This window comes from Pseudorca crassidens, chromosome 9, assembly GCF_039906515.1.
Source record: "Pseudorca crassidens isolate mPseCra1 chromosome 9, mPseCra1.hap1, whole genome shotgun sequence".
Lineage (NCBI taxonomy): Eukaryota > Metazoa > Chordata > Mammalia > Artiodactyla > Delphinidae > Pseudorca > Pseudorca crassidens.
Window position 1 is genome coordinate 24658102 of NC_090304.1, and position 22910 is coordinate 24681011.

Consider the following 22910-nt stretch of genomic DNA (forward strand, 5'->3'; position numbering starts at 1 on the left):
CTACAAGTTTAGGTAGAATGTAATGGAATTAAGTTAAATAATGTAAACACTTAACCCTTCTGTCATAGTGTTTGACTAAATAGCACCTACCTGTATGAAATTATAGGGCCCCTGCATTTGCGCCATAAGGTCCTGTACTCGCTGTCTTCTCACGAGGGGATCTGCCTGAGCCACTGGGGTCAAAGAGTGGGGCTCTGGTACTGAAGGAGATGCAGCCTGAGGTTGCTGCTGGAGTGAATTTACCACCTAAAATGGGAGAGAAGGAGAGGGGACTGGGTTGGTAGAATGACAGAGCTCCACTCATTATCATCATGACTGGTCCCCAAATTACATACACCACCTACACTGTAAACAGAATAGCAGACTGGAATGTATTCAACCTGACCAAATTATGCCAAATTTAACACTCTGATCAATGCTATCACTTCTATAGTGTTCCCAATTCCACAGGGTCACCATGTTGCATTTCAGATTTACCTTGTAAACTGCTTTCAAGAAAGACTACCTGTTATAACTTCCTAAAATTATGTGTTTTGCTTAAACTGTTAAGCCTTCTATATTAAGCAAACCTATATATCTATACCAAATATATATCTATCTCAGTACATGATATATAATGAGCATTCAAGAAATGTTAGCTATTATTATCATCAAGCTTTGAGTTCCCATCATTTCATTCTCTCTGGCAATACCATAGGATCAAGCTCTATCACCTCATCAAAACTGTTACAAAAGCCAAAGCTCACTCTGTCATTTTTCTAGCTCTAATAATTTCTGATTATTGTTTTTAGTAATTCCCTGCTACTGAAAAATATCACTAATTTTTATTACATCAAATTTATATTCCTCTGTCTGGCTTTTAAGTCTGGGCAAGTCATATCTGTTAAGCCTGGGCAAGTCACAACCTTATTTCCTTTGTAAGCAATACTGAGCTAACAGAGCCTGGTAACCAAACAGCACTAGGGTGAAGGAGAAGTCTAAGATGACACTCCAACGTACCCCTGTAAGGTAGTCTTTCTGAAGGCTATCCATGTGGGAGCCCAGATTTTTATAGAGCAACCTGATAACAGACAAATCATGTACTTTAAAAGACAGATTAACCCCATAAATTATAAATGGATATTTGTATATTTTTTTGTAATTGTATCAGCAAAGCAGTGATTATATTAAATATCCTCAACGACAAACAAATCACCTTTTAAACAGAACAGTCTTACATGATGAGTTTGTTATTCTAATAAATGTACTAAGAATGCAAAAGACTTAACAATCTAAAATTGTTCTTAGGAGAGATAAGAATTACTAACTAAAGACAAAAGACATCAACCTTGTAACAGAGAGCTCTTACCTCAACTGTTTCAACTGTCCACTCATCTACCTGCTCCTTTTCACCACTGCTGAACTGTGTTTCTGCCATAAATTGTCTATTTACATACTGCAAAGCAAAGTAAATGTTTGAGACCTCTGTTTGAAAGGCAGAAAGGGAAAGCTAGCATTAAATAAAAATCATACCTCTGTTGATTCAACTTCACTTTGTTCAGTGTATTCTTCTGCAGGCTCAGGTTCTAAGAGGTTAAAAAACGATACAAAAGAGTGTAAGAAAACTTTTTTTAAGTTAACAATTCATTTAAATCCAAATAAGTAAACAGTTCACCATCACATAGTCTGAATTTATTTACAAAGTTATAGTTAACAGTACGTTTCTGTACTTTATTATTCTTACAATATACTCAGAAAGTGTTTTCTTTACCATTTATTCCACAATTATTTTAGTTTCTATAGTAATTATTCTGGATCAAGTATAATGCCAATAAAGCAGCATCCTAGTCTCTATTTTACTTGGTAAAAGTGGTAAGGGGGGAAAAAAATGTCTTGGGAATTCCCTGGCAGTCCAGTGATTAGGACTCGGCACTTTCACTGCCTGGGCCTGGGTTCCATCCCTAGTTGGGGAACTTAGATCCCACAAGCCTCACAGCACAGCCAAAAAAAAAAAAAAAAAAAAAAGACTGCCTTACTGCCTTATATTGATCTGCAACCATAAATTCCATTGATGTGCAATGTTCCCTTCTAGTTTCAACCTAATGCTTACCATGTGCCAGGCACTGTATACATACTTTACAAATTACTTCCTAAATGAAGAACCTGAGGTACAGAGAAGTTCAGTAGGTTGCCCAAAGTTACACAGCTAATACGTGTTGTAGCCAAGATTCTATCCAGGCAGTCTGATTCTGGAATCCATGCTTTTACCCATTATAAAGTTTATGCTCCAACAACACTCCCTACAGTACTCAAAATTTTATTCATCATCTTACATTATCATAAAAGTCCTCACAGTAAGTGCTTACCTACCTATTAGTGATGTGCTAGGTGCCAGAATAGATCTCTGGTGACTGAGGAATTTATAGTTCAAGATCATGGAGTTATAATCACTCCATCATAAAAAAAACCAGAAAACCTCATACCATTCACCTCATATACTGGCATTGCAAGCAGCAATAAATCTGTGTACATCAGCCAAAAACCTATTTGAAAAACCTTACAACAGTTGCTCCCTCATCCATACTCCAGCCTAGCAATACTGCAGCAAGAGAAATACCAGTCTGTAACAATGATCAACATAAACAAGATAGGGGCTTCCCTGGTGGCACACTGGTTAAGAATCCACCTGCTGATGCAAGGGACATAGGTTCGAGCCCTGGTCCAGGAAGATCACACATGCTGTGGAGCAACTAAGCCTGTGCGCCACAACTACTGAGCCTGTGCTCCAGAGCCTGCGAGCCACAACTACTGAGCCCACGTGCCAGAACTACTGAAGCCCACACGCCTAGAGCCCGTGCTCCGCAACAAGAGAAGCCACCACAATGAGAATCCAGCACACCGCAACAAAGAGTAGCCCCCGCTCGCCGCAACTAGAGAAGAGCCCGCGCGCAGCAACAAAGACCCAACACAGCCAAAAATAAAATAATTTTAAAAATAAAACTAAAAAAAAGATAAACAACTGATATTTAATGCCTCTGGGAATTACTCTTAACATGCTTTGTCTTAATATTTGGTCATGCTTAAAGTTTCTTTAAAGATCTAAGTGTACAAATATAACTAAATAAATGTATAGCTTGAACTTGTGGCAAAGGAAAGTAAAACCAGGACCCTAAACTAAAGCTCATATCCACCTGAGTACTCACCAGCTTCAGCTACCTGGTCTTCAACTGCAGGTGCTGAGGCTGCCTCTTCTTCCTCACACAGCCCATTCTGGTGGTTGTGAGTGCTGTCAAAGTAGTTTGACTGGAAAACACGCTCAACAATTTCCTTTAGAGCTTTATCTAAAAACAGAATATTAATTATAGTCTTGGACTATCTGAGGATGCCTGACTTAAAAGATTCAACATTCTACAAAATATAGTGGTAAGAAAAAAAAACCCATCAACCGTTACTTAAAAACATAAAACCATTAAATTCCAACAGAAATTTATTACAGAATAGGGAACAAGAAATTATTTGTATTAAATTTTTAAGTATTTTAAATAAGTTAGTCCAAAAAAACCCTGACAATTATCATTTATTCATTCAATAAACATTTACTTAGCACCTAACTGTATGTTAAGCAATGAACTAGGCACTGGGGCTACAGAGAGGTATGTAAAGATACAGTATCTGCCCTCACTAAGTGAACAGTCCAATAAAGAAGAGTTATCAAATACTCACAAAAACAGTAAAATTACATCTGTGAAAAGTACTACACAGAAGTACAATGGACTGGACCTAATCAGGGAGAGACCATGAGAGGCTTTTCTGGTATAAGGGCTGCAAGAGCTGGGATCTGAAAGGTGAGTAGTAGAGAGGAAACAAGTGTTTCAAGGCAGAGGCAACAGCATCTACAAAGCCCTGTACACAGGGTGCCAAATACAAGAAAATTAAAGTATGCATTGTGGCGGGAGCATAGGGAGTGAGAAAACGCATAAGGAAAGATGAGTCTGGAGAGACTGGTAAGAGCCAGAATATGCAAGGTCTTACAAACTAAGGGCAAATGTATATAAAATGTGATTAAAATAAAACCATTAAAAGATTTTAAAGAGGAATGGATGGTGAATTCAGTTAAGAGACTGCATTAGACAACAGAAAGGCAGAAAAGTAGAGAAAAAGAAGTAGATTCAAAAGATATTTAAAAGGAAAATAAAATTGTCAGAATTTGGTACGTAAAGGGGACAGGGCGGTGGGGGAAGGTTTGTGTCAGGAGTTAATCTCCATTTCCTGGCCTTGTATAGTAGATGTAGAGCAAGACTATTAAATAGGTCACTATACAGAAAAATGAAACTTCAGGGACATTATATCAAAGTATTATAAAATTAATGCTATTAAAAGTAAAACTATAGGGGGACTTCCCAAGTGTTACAGTGGTTAAGACTCCACGCTCCCAGTGCAGGGGTCCCAGATTCGATCCCTGGTCCGGGAACTAGATCCCACACGCATGCCGCAACTAAGAGTTCACAAGCCACAACTAAGGAGCCCGAGAGCTGCAACTAAGACCCGATGCAACCAAATAAATAAATAAATATTTTTTTTTTAAAAAGTAAAGCTATTGGGAATTCCCTGGCAGTCCAGTAGTTAGGACTGCGCTCTCACTGCTGAGGGCCCGGTTCAAGCCCTGGTCAGGGAACTAAAACCCCGCAAGCCACACAGCACAGCCAAATAAATAACTAAATAAATATTAACTTTTTATATATATATATATATACACACACACACACACACACACATATATATATATTCACACACACACACACACATATAATATATATGTTTATTTATTTGGCTGTGTCGGGTCTTAGTTGCAGCACACAGGATCTTCGTTGCGGCATGCGGGATCTTTCACTCTTCTCTAGTTGTGGCACGTGGGATCAGTTGCCCAGCAGCATGTGGGATCTCAGTTCCCCGACCAGGGACCAAACCTGTGTCCCCTGCATTGGAAGGCGGATTCTTAACCACTGGACCACCAGGGAAGTCCCAATAACTATTAACTTTTGAATGCTGAACACTTCACATGTTTTCCTTCCCCTGCTTCAGAATCTCCTGCCTCAGAACTATTTTAAAAAAACTTATGAAAACTGAATGCACATAAAAACACTAATATGAGTAAATTATATCTTTCCATTAACTATAAAGATGTTACATTCCTCAGATGCAGGAATGAGGCTAGGTAGAAAATAACACCAAAACAAGCTACGGCTTAGACTTTAACCCTTGTTACTCCTCAACAGTGCTCATGAAAATTTTATCAGGTTGACCTAAAGCTACTTTTTGAAGCTAACAAGTTTATACACGTCAACTGCTTTCTAATCAAACTTCAAGTGGGGAATTCAGTACATATTTGTAGCAGAACTAAAATCAAGAAGCCAAAAAGTTTTTTTTTTTAAACGAAGAAATACAGACAACACAAGTTAACAAACCAAGAAAATGATTTCTTACGTGAAAAGACACAAAAGCATTGGTTCCTCATATTTGATTTATCCATCTCCTTAAAGCAAATACACTCCAAATTACATCATACAATTTTGCCATAAAAAGTATAAGCTCTTTTCAACCAAATAGCTAAAAACAGGGTATAAACAGATATTTTTGCCTTAATATGTTCAAAAATCTACTTCCCTAAATCGCCATTAAAAATAGCTAAGAATCTACTCCCTGACTAAGGGGTTAAAATCTAAAATTCCTAATTTACTGAGGTAGTGTAACTTAAAAATATCCTTTAAAAACAAAAAAAAATCAACAGGGCTTCCCTGGTGGCGCACTGGTGAGAGTCCACCTGCCAATGCAGGGGACACGGATTCGTGCCCCGGTCTGGGAGGATCCCACATGCCGCGGAGCGGCTGGGCCCATGAGCCATGGCCGCTGGGCCTGCGCGTCCGAAGCCTGTGCTCCGCAACGGGAGAGGCCACAGCAGTGAGAGGCCCGCGTACCGAAAAAAAAAAAAAAAATCATACAACTGCATATTTACAGTTAAGGAGTTCACATATAGAATACTGGCCTAGATATTAGCTTTTTAAAAAACATAGGAAAAAATGAATGTCCCAAATTGGCAGAAGTTTAAGAAAAACTAAAGATAGACTAAGGCTATGACCATGAGTAGAATGTACAGGGTGCAGTAAATGTTTTTCACAAAATTTCATCTGTAAGGAAAAACCAGTCCCCATCTAGTACCAAAAACAATGAAAGTCAATTTGGTATTAATCTGTCCACCTCAAGCAAAATAAGTTATGAACAAAACCATGTTAATTTAGGACTCCCATCTTTATAGATTTTTGATTGGTTGATGCTGGTGTTTTGACTTACACACAAAAAAATTGCAAAAAATAAATAAATAAAAAGATACAAAAAGAAAATAAACCAAAAAGTAAACAGTGGATTAACGTTATTTACACAGTTCTAAAATTTCTTTAATATTTATTTTTATTTTATTTTATTGTGGAAAGAACCCTTAGCATGAGATCTACCTTTTAACAAATTTTTTTTTCAACAAAATTTAAGTGTATCATATATTATTGTTGACTACAGGTGCAATGTTGTACAGCAGACCTCTAGAATTTATTCATCTTGCTTGAATGAAACTTTATGCCCAGTGATTAGTAAGTCCCCATTCCCCCTCCCCCCAGCCCCTGGAAAATAGCATTTCCTTCTTTGATTCTATGAATTTGACTTTTTTTTTTTTTAAACATCTTTATTGGAGTATAATTGCTTTACAATGTTGTGTTAGTTTCTGCTGTATAACGAAGTGTATCAGCTATATATCCCCATATCCCCTCCCTCTTGCCTCTTTCTCCCACCCTCCCTTATCCCACCCCTCTAGGTGGTCACAAAGCATGGAGCTGATCTCCCTGTGCTATGCAGCTGCTTCCCACTAGGTATCTATCTTACATTAAATTTTAAAGATTCTTAGTCACAAAATCAAAAGTTGTCAGTGATACTCACAGGTTGTTCCACATACAGGTTTTTCCTTCCCTTCCAGCAAGTCCCACAGGTGAATGGAGGCATGTTCATACTGCTCATTCAACCTTGTAATAATAATAAAACAGCTAGTTAATTACCTTTCGGTTGTCTACTCAACACAACATTTAGAAATTTCTATTATCAAATACCACTATACCTCAAGCTCATGTCCCGTTCAGGGTCTGCTAACTTGTAGAACTCATCCAGCAACGACAGTTCCTCTTCTGACAATATTGGCACTCCATTCAAACCTTGCTTGAGGTCAGTTCTCACTTCGTCATCTCCCAATTTGTCCAAAACATACTGCAGCTCAAGCACAGTTTTTAAACGTTTCTGTTCAGCTTCTTCTCTCATAAGCTGCTCCCGACGTGCTGTCTTCTTTATTGTTTTCTGAATCTGCATAAGAATATAAACATAGACGTAGAAATAAGTTTTACGAAACTCCTTTACATCAATTTCAGGTCCAATGTAAATAAGACATATTTCATTCGCTGAGTTAAATGAGACCCTGATATACAAAAGAATGACTCCCAACTTAAAAACAATTTAATAAGTAATCTGTTTTAAGTAGCTGCTGGAAATTCAAAATACATCTTTTCCTAGAAGGTATTACACTATGGAAATGGTATCAATGAAACAATATATTGGGGATTTGCTTCAAAATAATCTAGCAGGCAGGGAGCAAGGGAGTAGGTGTATAGATGAAATATAATTGCCCATGAAATCATGGTAACTGTAAAAGCTAGGTATAGGTAAATGTGAGCTCATTATAGTCTTTTCTTTAGTTTTTAAATTTTCCATAATAAAAAGTATAAAAACTAAAAATTTTAATTAAGGTTCTGAGACAATTAAAAAAGAAACCCAACCAACAGCCACAATAAAAAAAAATCTTATCTATGTCTATCTCTATGAAAAAATGGTTCAAAATACTAATTTCAATTGCCTACTATTGACTCACAAGAAGATGTCAAACCCACTACTCATCCCAACAATCCACCACTTCCATTCTAGGAAGAAAGGCAGGAATGAGAAAATAAGTCAAGAAAGCAAAAGTAAGATAATAAAGAAAGCCACTCTGGATGAAATGAGGAGTTCAAGTAGGGAAGACTATGAAGACTTGAAAAGGTAGGCTGGAACTAGGTTAAAGAAGCTCTTGAACCAAAACAAAAAAAGCGTTTAATAACTCTGGAAAGTGCAACAAAGGATCAGAGTTAAATAAAAGGACTGCCAATGAAGTTAAAGGCCCAGTGAAAAGTTCCTGAAAACACCAGTGTTAAAAAAAGAAGCAAAGGAGGATACAAGTATTTTCATTTACATAGTGACAGTAGCTTCAAAAATAGATTCTATATTAAATTGTATATAGCAATTCTACTTCTGTGACCCATATTTTTTTTTTTAAATCAGAAACAAGAAATTGGACAGGGTTCATCAAGCCTGAGGCTCTGATCTAAGCCAAGTGGAACAAATCCCTACTTGGGAGTAAATTAAATTTCCCTTACTCTGTTTTGAGGGGTATCAATATTTTCCACCTTTAATCAAATTTAATAAGTAACAATAATATTAAGTGCATGAAATAGTTATACATCAAATACTGTTATAAGCATAACCCTATAATGAGGTAGGCACTATTACTGCCATTTTTACTGTTATAAGCACAACCCTATAATGAGGCACTATTACTGCCTCTCCCCTCTCCCTTTTTCTCCCATCCTTTCCTTTCTATCCTACTGGCTCTGTTTCTCTGGAAAACCCTGACTTATACAGCTATAGACTCTTTCAAAGTCATATAGCTATTAAGTGAAAGTGGCAGAATCAGGATTCAAATCAGGCAGTTTGGTTCCAATCAGAACTCTTCATCTCTGTACTGCATTGTCTCTCATCACATAATAAACTGTTTTGTTTATTCATTTCACCAAATCAGAGACAACTTTAAATTTCAACGTTGTTATAAGCCTTTCTCCAAATAAGCTAACACTAATTCACAAGGATATCAATTTTCTGGTCTCAACTTTCAACAACTTATTTGACTTTGTTCATATTTAATTTTATCCTGTTCCCAAAGGCTTCTGTCACATCAAAAGATGTTTGGGGAAAAACACACCACTTTGTTGGATCAAGAGTTGATACAAGTGCAATATATTAGTCGGCCGCATCCCTTAAGATCTCTATGGAGAAAGTAGTTACCTATTATATCAACAGGTTTCTTTATTTTCTGATAGTTAACGGGATTGTAACATAGTCATGAGGCATAAGGAATACATGGAAGATAAATGTCTATCACGTTTATACAGTTATCTCTCCGTAGCCAAGGGGAATCGATTCCAGGACCACCCCCCACCCCACCCCCCGTGGATACCAAAATCCATGGATGTTCCAAGTCCCTTACAGTCCACACTCTGTATCTGCAGATTCAACCAACCTAGGATTTCGATCCTTGGATGAAGATCCCGTATATACAGAAGGCTGTTATATCTGCATAAATAATTTTTTAAACCAACGATACATGTCTGTCATATATGAAACTCAGTCCTTTTAAAAGGCATCTTTCAGGAGTTACACTAAACTTTACAGAATTGGAAAGCATCTTAGATATAACTGGATCCAATCCTCTCCCCCTTGCAGAAAGCTTATCAACAGTAATGCAAGAATTAAAACTCGAAGAGACAAAATTTTCTGCCCTCCTCATTTTTAATATTTCATAAACATATGCTATTTTTTACTTACATCTTGGCTTAATGCCATGAAACTCCTCTGTAGTTCTTTTGCAAACTCCAAGTTATTTGTGACTTCCTGGTACTTAGATACAGCATCCTAAAATAACAAAGAAAGAACCCGACTTTACTGGAAACACAAAGAAACACAAAATTAATTTTCCTATTAAAATTAATGAGCATAAAATCTTAATAAAAATATAACATCTTTACCAGCTGATCTTGATTAAGCCTTTCCCCTTTGTTCATTCGTTCCTGATAATCATCAAGCTTGCCCTATATTAAAAGAATAAAAAATTATATTCCATACTGAAAGTATATACCAGCTTAACCATGCTAAAATAACAAACCCACATAATTCTCTAAGTTTGTCTCAAATCTTGCTATAAATATACTTTTTAGATATACTACAGTTTAAGTTAGTATATAAAATAGCTTTAATTGTGAGTTAAAAAATGAATTTAAATACCCCAGCCATGCTGAATGATACCAAATACTGTTATTATAAGCCAATGAAAAAAACGCTGCTTATTTTTTAGGTTTCTCAAAAAAGATATGCATCAGATGGCCCAGGCATATAATACTCATCCACATAAGTGAGGGCCACAATTTGGTGAAAATCCCAGTTACACCCAAGTGAGCATATCAGACATTTTATTAAGTGTTAAATTTTTGTCCCTCCCTCCCCCTGCCAAAGAATTCATGTAAGTGACATAAAAGAGTTTATTTTTCCTGAATAAACACACATGCATATTGTCTTTGATATGCCTCATTCATTTCCCTTGAACTGAAATAATTTCAAGCTATCATATCACCTACAGGCACAGTACACTAGTCAACAGCTTTTCTTTTATTATTTTCTCACAGATGTCATTAACGTGCGGGGGGGTGGGGGGGGGAAGAAGTTAAGCCTCTGGTTCAAGGTCATCTCCCTCCCCGCCACCCCTAAGTTGAAAACTTTGGAGGTTTCCTAGGCTACTACTATTAGATAGGCACCCCCTGCCCACCCCCCGCGGAGATACTCAGGTACTGAAGCACAGTTAAAAATTCAGATATTGTTTTAATAAGTTGAAATCTAAATTGAGGGGCGGGGGGGGGGGCGCGGGCGGAATTCCCTGGTGGTCCAGTGGTTAAGACTCCATGCTCCCAATGCAGGGGCCCGGGGTGCCATCCTTGGTAAGGGACCTAGATCCTGCACACAACAACAAAGATCTCACATGCCACAACTAAGAGCCAGCGCAGCCAAATAAATATTTTTTAAAAAAATAAAATAAAATAAAATTTTAAATAATCACAATAAATTACAAACATATATAATACTTTACCCTTAGCAATAATAAAATAATGAAGAAACCAAATACAAAGTAAGGGTCTGATAAAATTCAGAGGCACAGAAACAAGTTTAAAAGCAACACTAGAAAGGTGTTTTAGGTCAAATGATCCATTTTCTTTATGGCAGAAAAGACAGTAGTCAACTTTCATAGCCATTCTACCCTAAATGAAACAGCCTATCACAATTCCTTAGTTATACGGAAGGTAAATAAAATCAATACAATCATTAAAACATTAAAGGATGATGAAACTATCCAATTTTATTTAGGTGAACTATTTACACAATCAACAAGCTTCCAACTAAACACATATAAAATTCAAGTCTACCAGATGAAAATCAAGATTTTTACACTGATATGACAGGCCTAACCTCATGTGCAAAAGATAAGCTCAACTGCCTCAAACACTCTGAGGATGGAACAAAGACAGTTCATTCATTTTTTTAAAAGGGTAGGCTTATTTTTCTTTAAGAAATAAAAAACAAGTTAAGATTTGCTTTTAATTATGATTTAGGATGTAATAACAGCGTTATAATCTGCATTTCACTATTTAGAAATATACAAATAGAAGATATGCAGACAGAAGGGGGGCCTGAAATTTAGTGTCAGTACACAGTTAAAATTCTAGCAACCAGGCAAAAGAAAAACTACTATTAGCTTATACCTTGCATTTATTATCTTCCCTTTTTATGGTATTATACATTTTTCAAGGAAACTGTTGCTAGATCAGGACATTAATACACAGTGAATGTCCTACATATCCCACAAGGGATAGTTTTTTGTTTTTGGTTTTTTTGGGTTTTTTTTTTTTTTTGCAGTACGCGGGCCTCTCACTGTTGTGGTCTCTCCCGTTGCGGAGCACAGGCTCGGGACACACAGGCTCAGCGGCCATGGCTCACGGGCCCCGCCGCTCCGCCGGGGCACGAACCCGCATCCCCTGCATCGGCAGGCGGACTCTCAACCACTGTGCCACCAGAGAAGCCCAAGGGATAGTTTTATATACCTAGATTTTTTTTAAAAAAAATAAATTTGGGCTTCCCTGGTGGCGCAGTGGTTGGGAGTCCGCCTGCCGATGCAGGGGACGCGGGTTCGTGCCCCGGTCCGGGAGGATCCCACGTGAGCCACTGCCGTGGGGCCTGCGCGTCCGGAGCCTGTGCTCCGCAACGGGAGGGGCCACAGCAGTGAGAGGCCCGCGTACCGCAAAAAAACAAAACAAACAAACAAAATATTTATTTATTTATTTTTGGCTGCGTTGGGTCTTCTTCATTGCCGCACGCAGGCTTTCTCTAGCTGTGGCAAGCGGGGGCTACTTTTCGTTGAGGTGCACGGGCTTCTCATTGTGGTGGCTTCTCTTGTTGCAGAGCACGGGCTCTAGGCGCACGGGCTTCAGCAGCTGTGGCTCGCCGGCTCTAGAGCGCAGGCTCAGTAGTTGTGGTGCCCAGGCTTAGTTACTCTGTGGCATGCGGGATCTTTCCGGACCAGGGCTCAAACCCATGTCCCTCCCCTGCATTGGCAGGAGGATTCTTAACCACTGCGCCACCAGGGAAGCCCTATACCTAGCTTTAACTTTGTCATTTAATGTCTCGAGAACTTAAAACTCCTGAAAAATGCCTATATATATATATATATATATATATATATACACACACACACACACATATACGTATGAAAAACAAAGATTTTTTTAAATGTTAAGAATGGTACCTGAGTGGTACAATTATAGGTGGAATCTTTTTCCTTTTTTTGTACACTTAGATATTCTGCAATAGACATATAATAAAAAATTAAAACCTTGTGCTATATAAAAGATGTTAAGATTGTTAGATTTCAGGATATTGTCAGGACCTTCACCTATAATAATCCTTGAGTATGAATCTATATTATCCTAGGACAAGATATCCTATAGCAGAAAAGCTCCAATTTTCTACACAATAGGAAATTTACTATTCATCTAACCCAGAGATCTATGGCAGATTACATTTTCTAAAGATGGCTCCCACGTACTGTTCTACAATGTGACCTTGGCACTTCCCCATTAAGAACTAATCCAATTCCTCTGCCATTTTATTGAGTGGATGCCAACCAACAGTGTACAGTGGAAGTAATCCCGTATGACTTCCAGGGTTGAGTCATTAACAGCACTGCATCTCTGCCCTGTTTGCTGGTCACTAAAACCAATCATGTTTGGAATCCTGAGCTAACATATAAGAAGTTCAATAACCCCGAGGCTGCCATGCTATGAGGAAGCTAAGCCATGAAGACAGGTCTCATGTAAGAATTCTGGTCAGCAATCCTAGTGTTAAGTCATCCTAGCCCAGGCATCAGACATGTGAGTAAACAAGGCTGAGTCTTCCCAGCTGAGGCCCCAGGCATCATAGAGCAGGTCAACCCTGCTGCATGCCCTGTCTGAATCCCTGACAGGCATCTTCTGTGCTCATGATGCGATGAGGTAAGTGTTGGAGTAATCTGTCACACAGCAATAACTGGAAGGTTAAGAGGTAAATAAACAGAGAAAGCAGCTACTCTGTGAAACTCAGCTTCATAGTACACATCTTCATGGAATACTGTCATCAAAAAAGGATGCAAAAAGACCTCTGTGCAGCCAAAATAAAGATCTATGCATTAAATACAAGTAGAAAAATTGTTCATTTGGGGTTAAAATTGGTAGTATGAACTTAGTCACTACATAAATAAGGACTTGGTTGTCAAACTGACAGATCCAGCATTAACCACAACAAAAACAGAGAGGCAAAGACAGGAGTGAAGGACTCCAGACAAACACAGCTTTTTTTCTTCCCTAAGCTAGAACATGGTTCCTAACTTATAAAGTGGTAAAGACAAATTTGTGGTTCCTAACTTATAAAGTGGTAAAGACAAATTCTTTCTCTACTCATATCATCCACATAAAATGAATATTAAGGTTTTTTTTTTCCAGGAGAATGTAGTCGTTTTTCTAGCATCAGATATCTTAATCAGAAAGCCTACCACAATATTGATATAACTGAAACCTGCCCTCTTAGATTCTATCTTGAAATATCTATACTGAAAATTCAATTTAGGGTTCCTTTTTCAACTACTGAGCAGCCTGAATGTATTAAAAATTCATTTATAGCACCACATATGAGCAAGATAAAAAATCAGGCCATTTTCCAGACTACTCAGAGTCTCTAAAGCAGAACCATGGGATAGCAGTGGGACAGACATTACCCAGTAAATGTCAAAAGACTATATAGTCACGTAGTACTAAGAAATAATTGTCCCAACAAGTGCTGTCCAGTCCTACTCTCCTGTTTCTTTGTTGCCTATAATAGTTGACAGTGTTTGTTATGTGACAGACCACATTCAAATTTAAAGTATCAGGGAGGCACTATTATCAATCATATTTCATCTAAATGGAAACTGAAAGAATGGGCAATTAAATAACTTGCCTAAGGTCATATATCCCAGAAAAATTGTGTGCCTCAACACTTGCACACTCTGTATTCCAGCCACCGCTACATTTCATTTCTGCCCTCCTGCTGCTGTTTTCCTCCTTTTCCTTCTCCAGAATCACAGTACACCCAGATCCTCCATTCTTCCCAAAGATTTTTTCATCACCACCAAAGTTACTTTATTGAAATGTTTTTTAAAAATTCACTATAGGGCTTCCCTGGTGGCGCAGCGGTTGAGAGTCCGCCTGCCGACGCTGGGGACACGGGTTCGTGCCCCGGTCCGGGAAGATCCCACATGCCGCGGAGCGGCTGGGCCTGTGAGCCACGGCCGCCGAGCCTGGGCATCCGGAGCCTGTGCTCTGCAACGGGAGAGGCCACAACAGTAAGAGGCCCGCGTACCGGAAAAAAAAAAAAAAAAAAATTCACTACAGTGCCATGAGGGTGCCATAAGATAAATATCCAAAATAGCTGTTCTCCAGAGACTTCCTGCCTGTGATAACCAAGAAATTACACAGATGGATAATTTTTAAAATATTTTTAAATTGAACAGTTCAAAAGAAATGGCAAAAGAGATGACAGACTCCAAAAAACCAAAAATTCTTCAACTAGACAACTGTAAACAGTCACAACAAGGAAGATTAGGAGAGACAACATCTTTAGCTCCACTACCTGGGAAACTATGTAACTTTTGTTCTCAATTAAGGGGATCTCCAAACTGAGGCAGAATACTTAAAAATGAAGTCTAAAATAACAAAAGTGGTAAGAACGCCTAGCTATATCTTAAATTATTTTACGTCTCCAGGCCAAATAAATCACTTCTGTAGTATTGAAAGGACCTGTAGAATGACGAATGGAAACACAGAAAGAGAAAGATTTCTCTTCCTCTCATCTTCCCATAATCTTCAGTGGCCCTTCTACACATTATTTCAACTCCCCAATCCCTGCATTCCTGTTCTTCACCTAGAAACATCAGTTCTGACTTTGCCCACACAGTGGTAGGCAGCTGACCCTGCCTCCAATTCACCTTCCACCAATTCAACTGAGACTTAGTTGTTAGTAAAATTCATAGAAGACAGGAAAGGTAGTAAGAATCAAGTTTCTTCAATTTTTAAAGGGAGGTAGAGAGAACATACAGTACAATCCATTGATGATTCATAACAGCTCTCTTCAAATGCTGGAAACCTTCACATGCAGAAGTCTGAGTTGTTACAGAAAACAAAGTAAGTATTAAACAGTGGTGGCAGGGACGTAACTCTAACATCATGAACTTAAAGAGTTGTCCAAAAATGAAATACTTTCACTGACAAATGAGCATTCTACCAGGCCCTAGAAGAATGATTAATGCAGAAGCTCAATGAATACCTGTCAAGACTGCAGGATTCCTGAACACTGAAGAACAGAAAAAGGATGCTAAACTAGATATTATCTAAGGTCCCACTGTAAGATAATTTTTCAGGCAGATAACTAACCAGGAGTTTAATTTGACAAGATTTTTGTCCAACTGAGAAGAGAAAAAAAAAAAGTTTCTGTAAAAACCTTCATTCCTTGTCCATGGCAGTAAATATGTAGTTAAATCTGAATGAATGGAAGCACCCTAGCAGGAAAATGAAAAAGTTTAAAGAGTTTCAGCATCACCTACTTTGAATTATATTCTTATAAAGTCTAAATAAAGCTTGTGCATTTGAAAAACAAATGATCAAAAAAAAAAGGAAGAGAAAAACAAATGATCATAGATAATCTTAACAAGTGTCTTTTGAATTATTAGTTGCTTTAACCAAACTACGCATTAGGATGAGTTGGTACAACTGGTTTATATACTCTGGTGGGAGTATATAAATGTAGAAAGATGTGAACTGTAATTCATTTAAAATGGAGACCAAAGATTTTTTTCCCAATGATTAAAGTATATTTCAGCTATTTCTATGTGTGGATAAGAGTATTAAGGGGAATGCAATGAAATTTCTAATAATTTACAATGGTTCAAATACCAACCTATTTGCCTACTCATCAACTTTACTCACTTAAAAAAATCCTTCAGGAAAAATCCCATTTCAATAAAAAACAGTGCAAGTAAACAGTACAAAATGTACAAAAAGCATTTTCCCCCTCATGGATTAATCCATTTTAACACGGTTTTACTGATGAAGCTACAAATACTTCTATGTAATGATTTACCCAAACTAGCAAATACTGATTTAGCATATGCCCTATGCAAGGCACGGTGTGATGTTAGTAATAGTCTCTGCCCTCCAGGAGCTTACCACCTATTTAGAAAAATACATAAGGTAAGAACATAAGGCAATATAAAAATGTAAAGGAAGTGTACAGACAATGGGTAGCCCAGAAGTTAAAGGAAGCAGACTGCATGGTCAAGAAGCATACCTTCCCCTTTCCCCAGGAAATACCAATTCTGAACTCTGCTCAATAAGGTCTCTTTCATCTATGTTTTTACACTCATGCTCTATCCAACAAAAGCACTGGTATATAGCTAGTGGGAGAAATAAAAAGATGAGAAGTCAAGCACCTTATAATTCCAACTTTGGCTGACATTCTCTTCTGCTACTCCTCTCATTCGTCTCTACTGCATACATACTATTCATTTCCTCCCCCAAAAGAAACCAATTATTAAAAAATATCCAGAAGCTTGCAAGACAAGAATTAAGATGTAAAGGTTGACACACCTCTGATTTCTCTACTGGTGACGCTATCCCCAAATCTTCTGGTCTATAACATACCAAATTTGAGGAGACTGGCAAATGTGCATTTGGGGCTTACCTAAGCACAAAGAGAAACTTCAGAGTTTAAACTTTAAGAGTTCATTTCATTACAACAATAGGGATGTCTCAGTGATACCTGGTACAATGGGACTTCAGCTGTACTGCTAGTTGCTGGAGCCCATTACCTAGACAGCCTACAAACACAAATTTAACAATGAGACGTTAATAAAGGTCTATCAAAGAAAAAATTGAAAGGTTTTTTCTTTTGCTTTCAGCGTTTTTAAACAGAGGAACTCTTAACATTAAAGTATTTGAAGTAAAAGGCTTTACTTGGTTCTACAGGATCAGCTTAAACATGAAAAATTACACTTACGTTGCAGAGCATTACAAATTCTAATTATCCCTCTAAAACATCACAAGAGACCTTGGAATTCACCCATTTCAACCTGGGTCATTTTACATGAGCATCTCAATTTCCTCTTCTGTAAAATAAATTGGAATAAATTCTCAGATGGCTTTAAGCTCTTAAAATATCTTAGATTCTGTAATAGTATGAAAATAAAATTAAGGCCATATTGTTTAAGTTTAAACTTTTGTAAGTATTTATTAATTTTTTTAAAGATGAAGTAGTACTAGGCTAATCCTCATCTAGTTCTAAATGTAAACTAAGAAATTAATTACGTAAAATTATGACAAATTGTATGCTTAATCTCTAAGTCACACAAAATGTATTCTGATAGAAATATCTGCCACATGGGAATGATCCTAGAGTAAAGTAATATGGCCAGGTTAAGACAATACATTCTCATTATCATGCTTAGGACTCTACTCTCATTCTAGGAAAAGGTAGTGATGTTATCACATGATGGAATTCACACCTTTTCCTTTCCAAATCCAAATTTTAAACACTTCTCTATGTCACACACTCACAGAGCACACCCAGACAGGCAGAGAGAAACAAATTAAGCATTATACTTTTTTTCTCTGTGACAAGGTGAAGGCAAAACATAGTAATCTTGCCCTCTGCATTGCAGAGGAATAGTTCATGCAACCAATGGAGAAACCAACACATCAGAGATTTTAACTGTCAACAAAAACTTCAGATGTTATCCCCAAGAAAAGATTTTGCTTATAAAACAATTATGAATGCTTTTGTTCAAAATACTTAAAAGAATTCTGTACAACAGCTGCACTGCACTGCACTTCTAAATAGAGGCATACTGCATTGCTCTGGAAAGAAATGTTATCCTTTCTAACACTGATAGCATCCTTTTTCAGAATAATGTTAACTGCAAAGATATAAAGAGCAAAAAGACGTTAGGAAGTATGAAAAACAGTATACTTTGGCTATCACTTCTGGTCACCTATTGGTTACAAAACTGCCAGGCCATTGTGTTAGACAACACTGATTAATCTTTCACCTCCCAAAGTCACCACTGTCTGAACTTAATGTATCTGAAAAGAGTACAACAATTTTAAATGTCATCTATTAAAACGTCCTCTATTCTACATCAAAACTGATTACATCTTACCATATAAATGAGCTCTCTCTTGAGTTAAAATTAAGACCTGGTTTCAAAATATCATCTTGCATAGCCTAGGGCCCAGTTCTATGCCAAGAAACTGATGAAGAAAACTAGGCAATCACTCAATTCATTATTACTTGTCCTTTAATCAGGTGAAAGATTGGTGAATGGAGTTTTACACTTGACTTTTTATTACAGCTGCATTTCTTCTCTATGCTAAACACTCATGAAGTCTTTATAAGCCCAAATTTCAAAAAACCACCAGGCCATTTAGTTGCATTACATAATAGGATCATATTTCATCAAAGCTAAGCATGCATTCTCACTGGACAGATGCTTAGCTTTCCTCTAATGGCTCAACTTACTAAAAAATTAACAAATAACTTTGTTTTTTCAATGAAGTGCAATAAAATTATTCCAACTCTCTATGTCTCGTTGTGATGTTACTTATCAAGCAATAATTTTTATCAGAATACTTGATTTTAGAATCCCTGGAAAAAGGCATTTTGTCCAGAAGGCTCCTATGAAAAGGTCAAAACTAAAATACTACTCAAATATAACTTGCTTAAGGAACTGAAGTAAAAAGGAATCCAGTTATAAATAGTCTCTTCCTTTACTCCACAAGCATTTCTAAAAAGGTTCAAAACTACTTTGTAAAGTAAATCCTACTTTAGGTGTGTTAGAAATGCTCACTGTTAAAAAATGAAGCACAGTTAAATCCTTTCATACAGTAACTCATCTAGATATAGAAAAAATTCCATTTAAACTAGGAACTAGATGTGCTGAGAGGAAAACCCAAATGCCTTGAGTTTCTCAAAAAGTAAAACCTATAGTTTTAATAGTAATTAAGTCACAACATCAGTACTGTCAACTCAACTAGTTAACATGTGGCTCAGTCTATTATCAAAACGCCTCACTTAACTGTCATTTGACATTTCCGCTATCTAGCAACCAAACACTGAGAAGACAGAAGATATGAAATTCATTTCTTACTTTGTGTAGTACGTTAAATCTCCATCACTACAAGGGAATTTTTCAGTATTTACTAGCCTAGTCTATAATCTCTGCAATAATAATTACATTACTTTCTCCTCTATAATTGGGGGGAGGGGGTAGGCAATATACAGTAATACAAACCTATACATGTGAATGACCAGTCATGGTTCAGGGCCTCACAGGGCTTATGAAACTAGATTTCTAATTTTTTCAGATGCATACTAGAATCTAACAGCCACCTCACAACTAAGGTACCTGCTAATCAGTGCTTGATTTTTATTATAAACACCTTACAAGAATCGTTTTTCAGCCATTAAAATATAAATATCTATATTAAGATGTCCACACTTAAAATATTACATCATTAATATTTATCTTCTGATTCCCACCCTAGAAGAAAACAGATTTCTTAGGAATTCTGAAAACAAAAACCATTCAAGCAACAACCAGATTGAGAGGATTATTTGCTGCATTAAGATATTTTTAAAAGGTACCTAAGTCTCAATTTCAAATACAGATTACAAAAACTAAATCAGATGGCAGACTCAGAAGACACTGGTCTTGGGCGTGCTTTTCCTATTACACATTTGAATGCAGCTCCTTAACAATTAAAATGCTTTTGTTGCTTTGTTAATACTGATAAATCTACTATTTAAATCATTTATAATAAACCACACAAAAGACAGAATTTTAAAACTCTAAAAATGTTTTAAAACTCCCCCCAAAATGTAAAATGAATCATTAAACACGCAATTAAAATAATTAAGGCCTAAATATCACCAGTGTTCTTCAAGTTATTTCCCAGAGCCCAAATTTTAGCCAAGTAGTTACGATCTCAACATCTTAAGTAACACTATTAGGTGTCTGGCTAATTAAACATTTTAAAATGACTTCTTCAAAATTCAAGATGCTGTAATAAATGTTTTACTAGAGGCAGACAAGCAGAACCTATTAAATGAAAGTTATTTTCTTAAGGTAAAATGCAAAAGTTTGCCTAATAGTCACAGATGTAATTACCCCATTTTTGTACTACTGATTCGTTTTCCCTTTCCACCTCCAACCTTACTGAAGGACGGACACACACACACACACACACACACACACACACACACACACGTCCCTCTAAACTGAGCTGGCACAGTCCTGCGCTGAAAGCATAAAACAAAAGGCCAACTTGAAGACAAACCTCACTGTGTGACCTAGACTGGCTGAACACTGAATCCAAAAAATTGTGGGTGTGGCTCGATTTTTCTTTTTGGTGGGGGATTGAGGGAGGCCAGTTGGGGCCGCTGCCTGGTCTCTGCCCTCCCCCTCTGCTTTCGCTTTGTGCTCACAATGCAGCTCCTGTAAAGCTCTTCCCTCTCCCCGCAGCCGCCGCCATGTTAGACGCGCTCTCCATGTGCCCAGAGACCCAGCGAGCCCCTCCGTCTAACCCGGACCCACCCCCCCTCCCCCGAGTCCCGATCGGTACAGCCTCCCTCCCATCCCTCTTTATAGTGTCCCAGAGGGACAAAAAGCCGCTGCAAAAAATCTTCCCGGGATCGAGTGGAGCGTGAGGCTCGCGGGGGCACCCAGACAATTGAAACAAAGAAGGCAACGTTAAGGGCGCCCGTCAGATGGGGGCGGGAGTAGCAAATCGAAGACGACCTCTAGAAGGGCCCGATGGAGAAGCCATCCTCCGTCCACTTTCCTCCCAACGGATAAGAGGGGCCACGGCGCAGGCCTCAAGTACCTGGTAACGGAGCGGACAAGCCCCAAGGATACAGGACGCAGGCCACCCCAACTCCACGAGGCGGTCGGGTGGACCCTGAACGCCCCCCACCCCGGGACCTCTTCATTTTCCCCCGCTGACCCCTCGAAGAAATGGGGCCTCGGCCACGGAGAGAGGGGCATCCATCGCACAGTTGCGCCCGGCGACGGCACAGGCCCCCACCCTCACACAACCCAGTCCCAAAGACCAAGGGCCCGGCCCCCAGCACGAGGAGAGTCATAAAGAGACCTGGGGGCCAGCGCCGCGTCCGGGTCAGGGTCAGGTGACAAGCACCTCCCCGCGGAGCCCGCTCTCTGCGCACGAAGCTCCGGTTTACTGGGGAGGCCGGGCTTGGGGGCTGGGGGCCGGGTGGAGGGGAAGCGTCCGAGACGGGGAGAGTGAAGGCTGCGGTAGTCGGGGTCGGAGCATCAAACCCCCCCTTCCCCGCCAACTCGTGGCACCTTTTTCTTCTCCAGGTTCCGAAGTTTCTTGTCGATCACCCCGAGAATCTGCTTCATGGCCTCGGTCTGGACAGCGCCGGTGCCGGTCGTGGGGTGTTGAGAAGCCGGCGCGGCGGCCCCGGCCCCCGCCTCACTCCCGGTGGAACCCGAAGGAGGTGGCGGTCCGGACGACTTGCTGCCGCTTCCGCTGTGGCTGGTGGCCGAGGGCATCTTGAGACCGTAAGGAGAGAGAAGAAAAAACGGGAGGAAGGACAAGAGCGGCGAGTCAGGCGGCGGACGGGGCGAGACGCGGGACAAAACGCGTAGCGGGCGGGAGCTTGCGCGAGCGGGTGGGGGCGGGGACGGGGATGGGGCCGGGGCCGGCGCGCGCCGCCGGGGCAGGAAGGGGCCGCGGGCGCGCGCGCGACCCGCCAGCGGGGCGCCCGGACGGGCCTCGCCCCGCCCCCCGCCCCTCCCCCGCGCGGGCTGCCGGCTCGGCCTACCCGCCCCGGGGCACCGAGGCTCGCGCCGGGGGCGGGGCCTCGCAGGGCCAGCCGCCAACGGCCAAAGCAACGGTCCCCACCGGGGAGGGCCGGGTCTCGCCGCCCTGCGAAGAAGGGAGGGAAGAGAGAGGTCGGGGCGGAGAAGGGTGAAGAAGGGCACTGGAAATGACCGGGGGGTGGGGGAGGGGGAGACTTGAGGAGCGAGCCCCTCGCGAAGATCCAGCCGATCCGGAGGTAAAGGACACTCCGGGCAGCGGCCCGCTTCCCCTTCAGCGCCTTGGTCCGGGGTGGCGCTCACCGTGCACGCGCGGAGGCCGCTGGAGATCCCGAGTGGGCGGCTGAGGGGGCAAAGGTGGCGGTGCGTTCCGAGCAGTGTCGTGCGCTCCTTGGGCACAGGCCGCTGCGCCCGGTCCCCGCTGCACCGAGAGCCGCTGCTAGTGAGGCGGAGAACCGGGAGCGGGAGGGACTTAGGCAGCCAGCCCTCTGGGGCGGAGGGGGCGGGAGAAGCGGCGGGCGGGGGCCTT

The 22910-nt window shown here is 39.9% G+C and overlaps 1 protein-coding gene across 3 annotated transcripts in view; it reads right to left on the minus strand.

Annotated features, from left to right (window-relative positions):
* CAPRIN1 (cell cycle associated protein 1) overlaps nt 1–22860 on the minus strand; it is a 35956-nt gene extending 13096 nt beyond the window's left edge. The window contains exons 1-10 of one of the 3 annotated variants that reach the window (XM_067749463.1): nt 22685–22858; nt 21905–22114; nt 9906–9968; nt 9706–9792; nt 7139–7377; nt 6964–7046; nt 3183–3320; nt 1513–1565; nt 1349–1435; nt 91–246 (exon numbers count right to left, since the gene is read on the minus strand). In XM_067749463.1, coding sequence (XP_067605564.1) covers nt 91–246; nt 1349–1435; nt 1513–1565; nt 3183–3320; nt 6964–7046; nt 7139–7377; nt 9706–9792; nt 9906–9968; nt 21905–22114 — 1116 coding nt within the window. In that variant the 5' untranslated portion in view covers nt 22685–22858. Of the gene's footprint in view, nt 1–90; nt 247–1348; nt 1436–1512; nt 1566–3182; nt 3321–6963; nt 7047–7138; nt 7378–9705; nt 9793–9905; nt 9969–21425; nt 21667–21904; nt 22115–22684 lie in introns of those variants that run through there. The other 2 variants (XM_067749464.1, XM_067749465.1) reach the window with 2 other exon arrangements.
* Nucleotides 22861–22910: the final 50 nt, after the last annotated feature.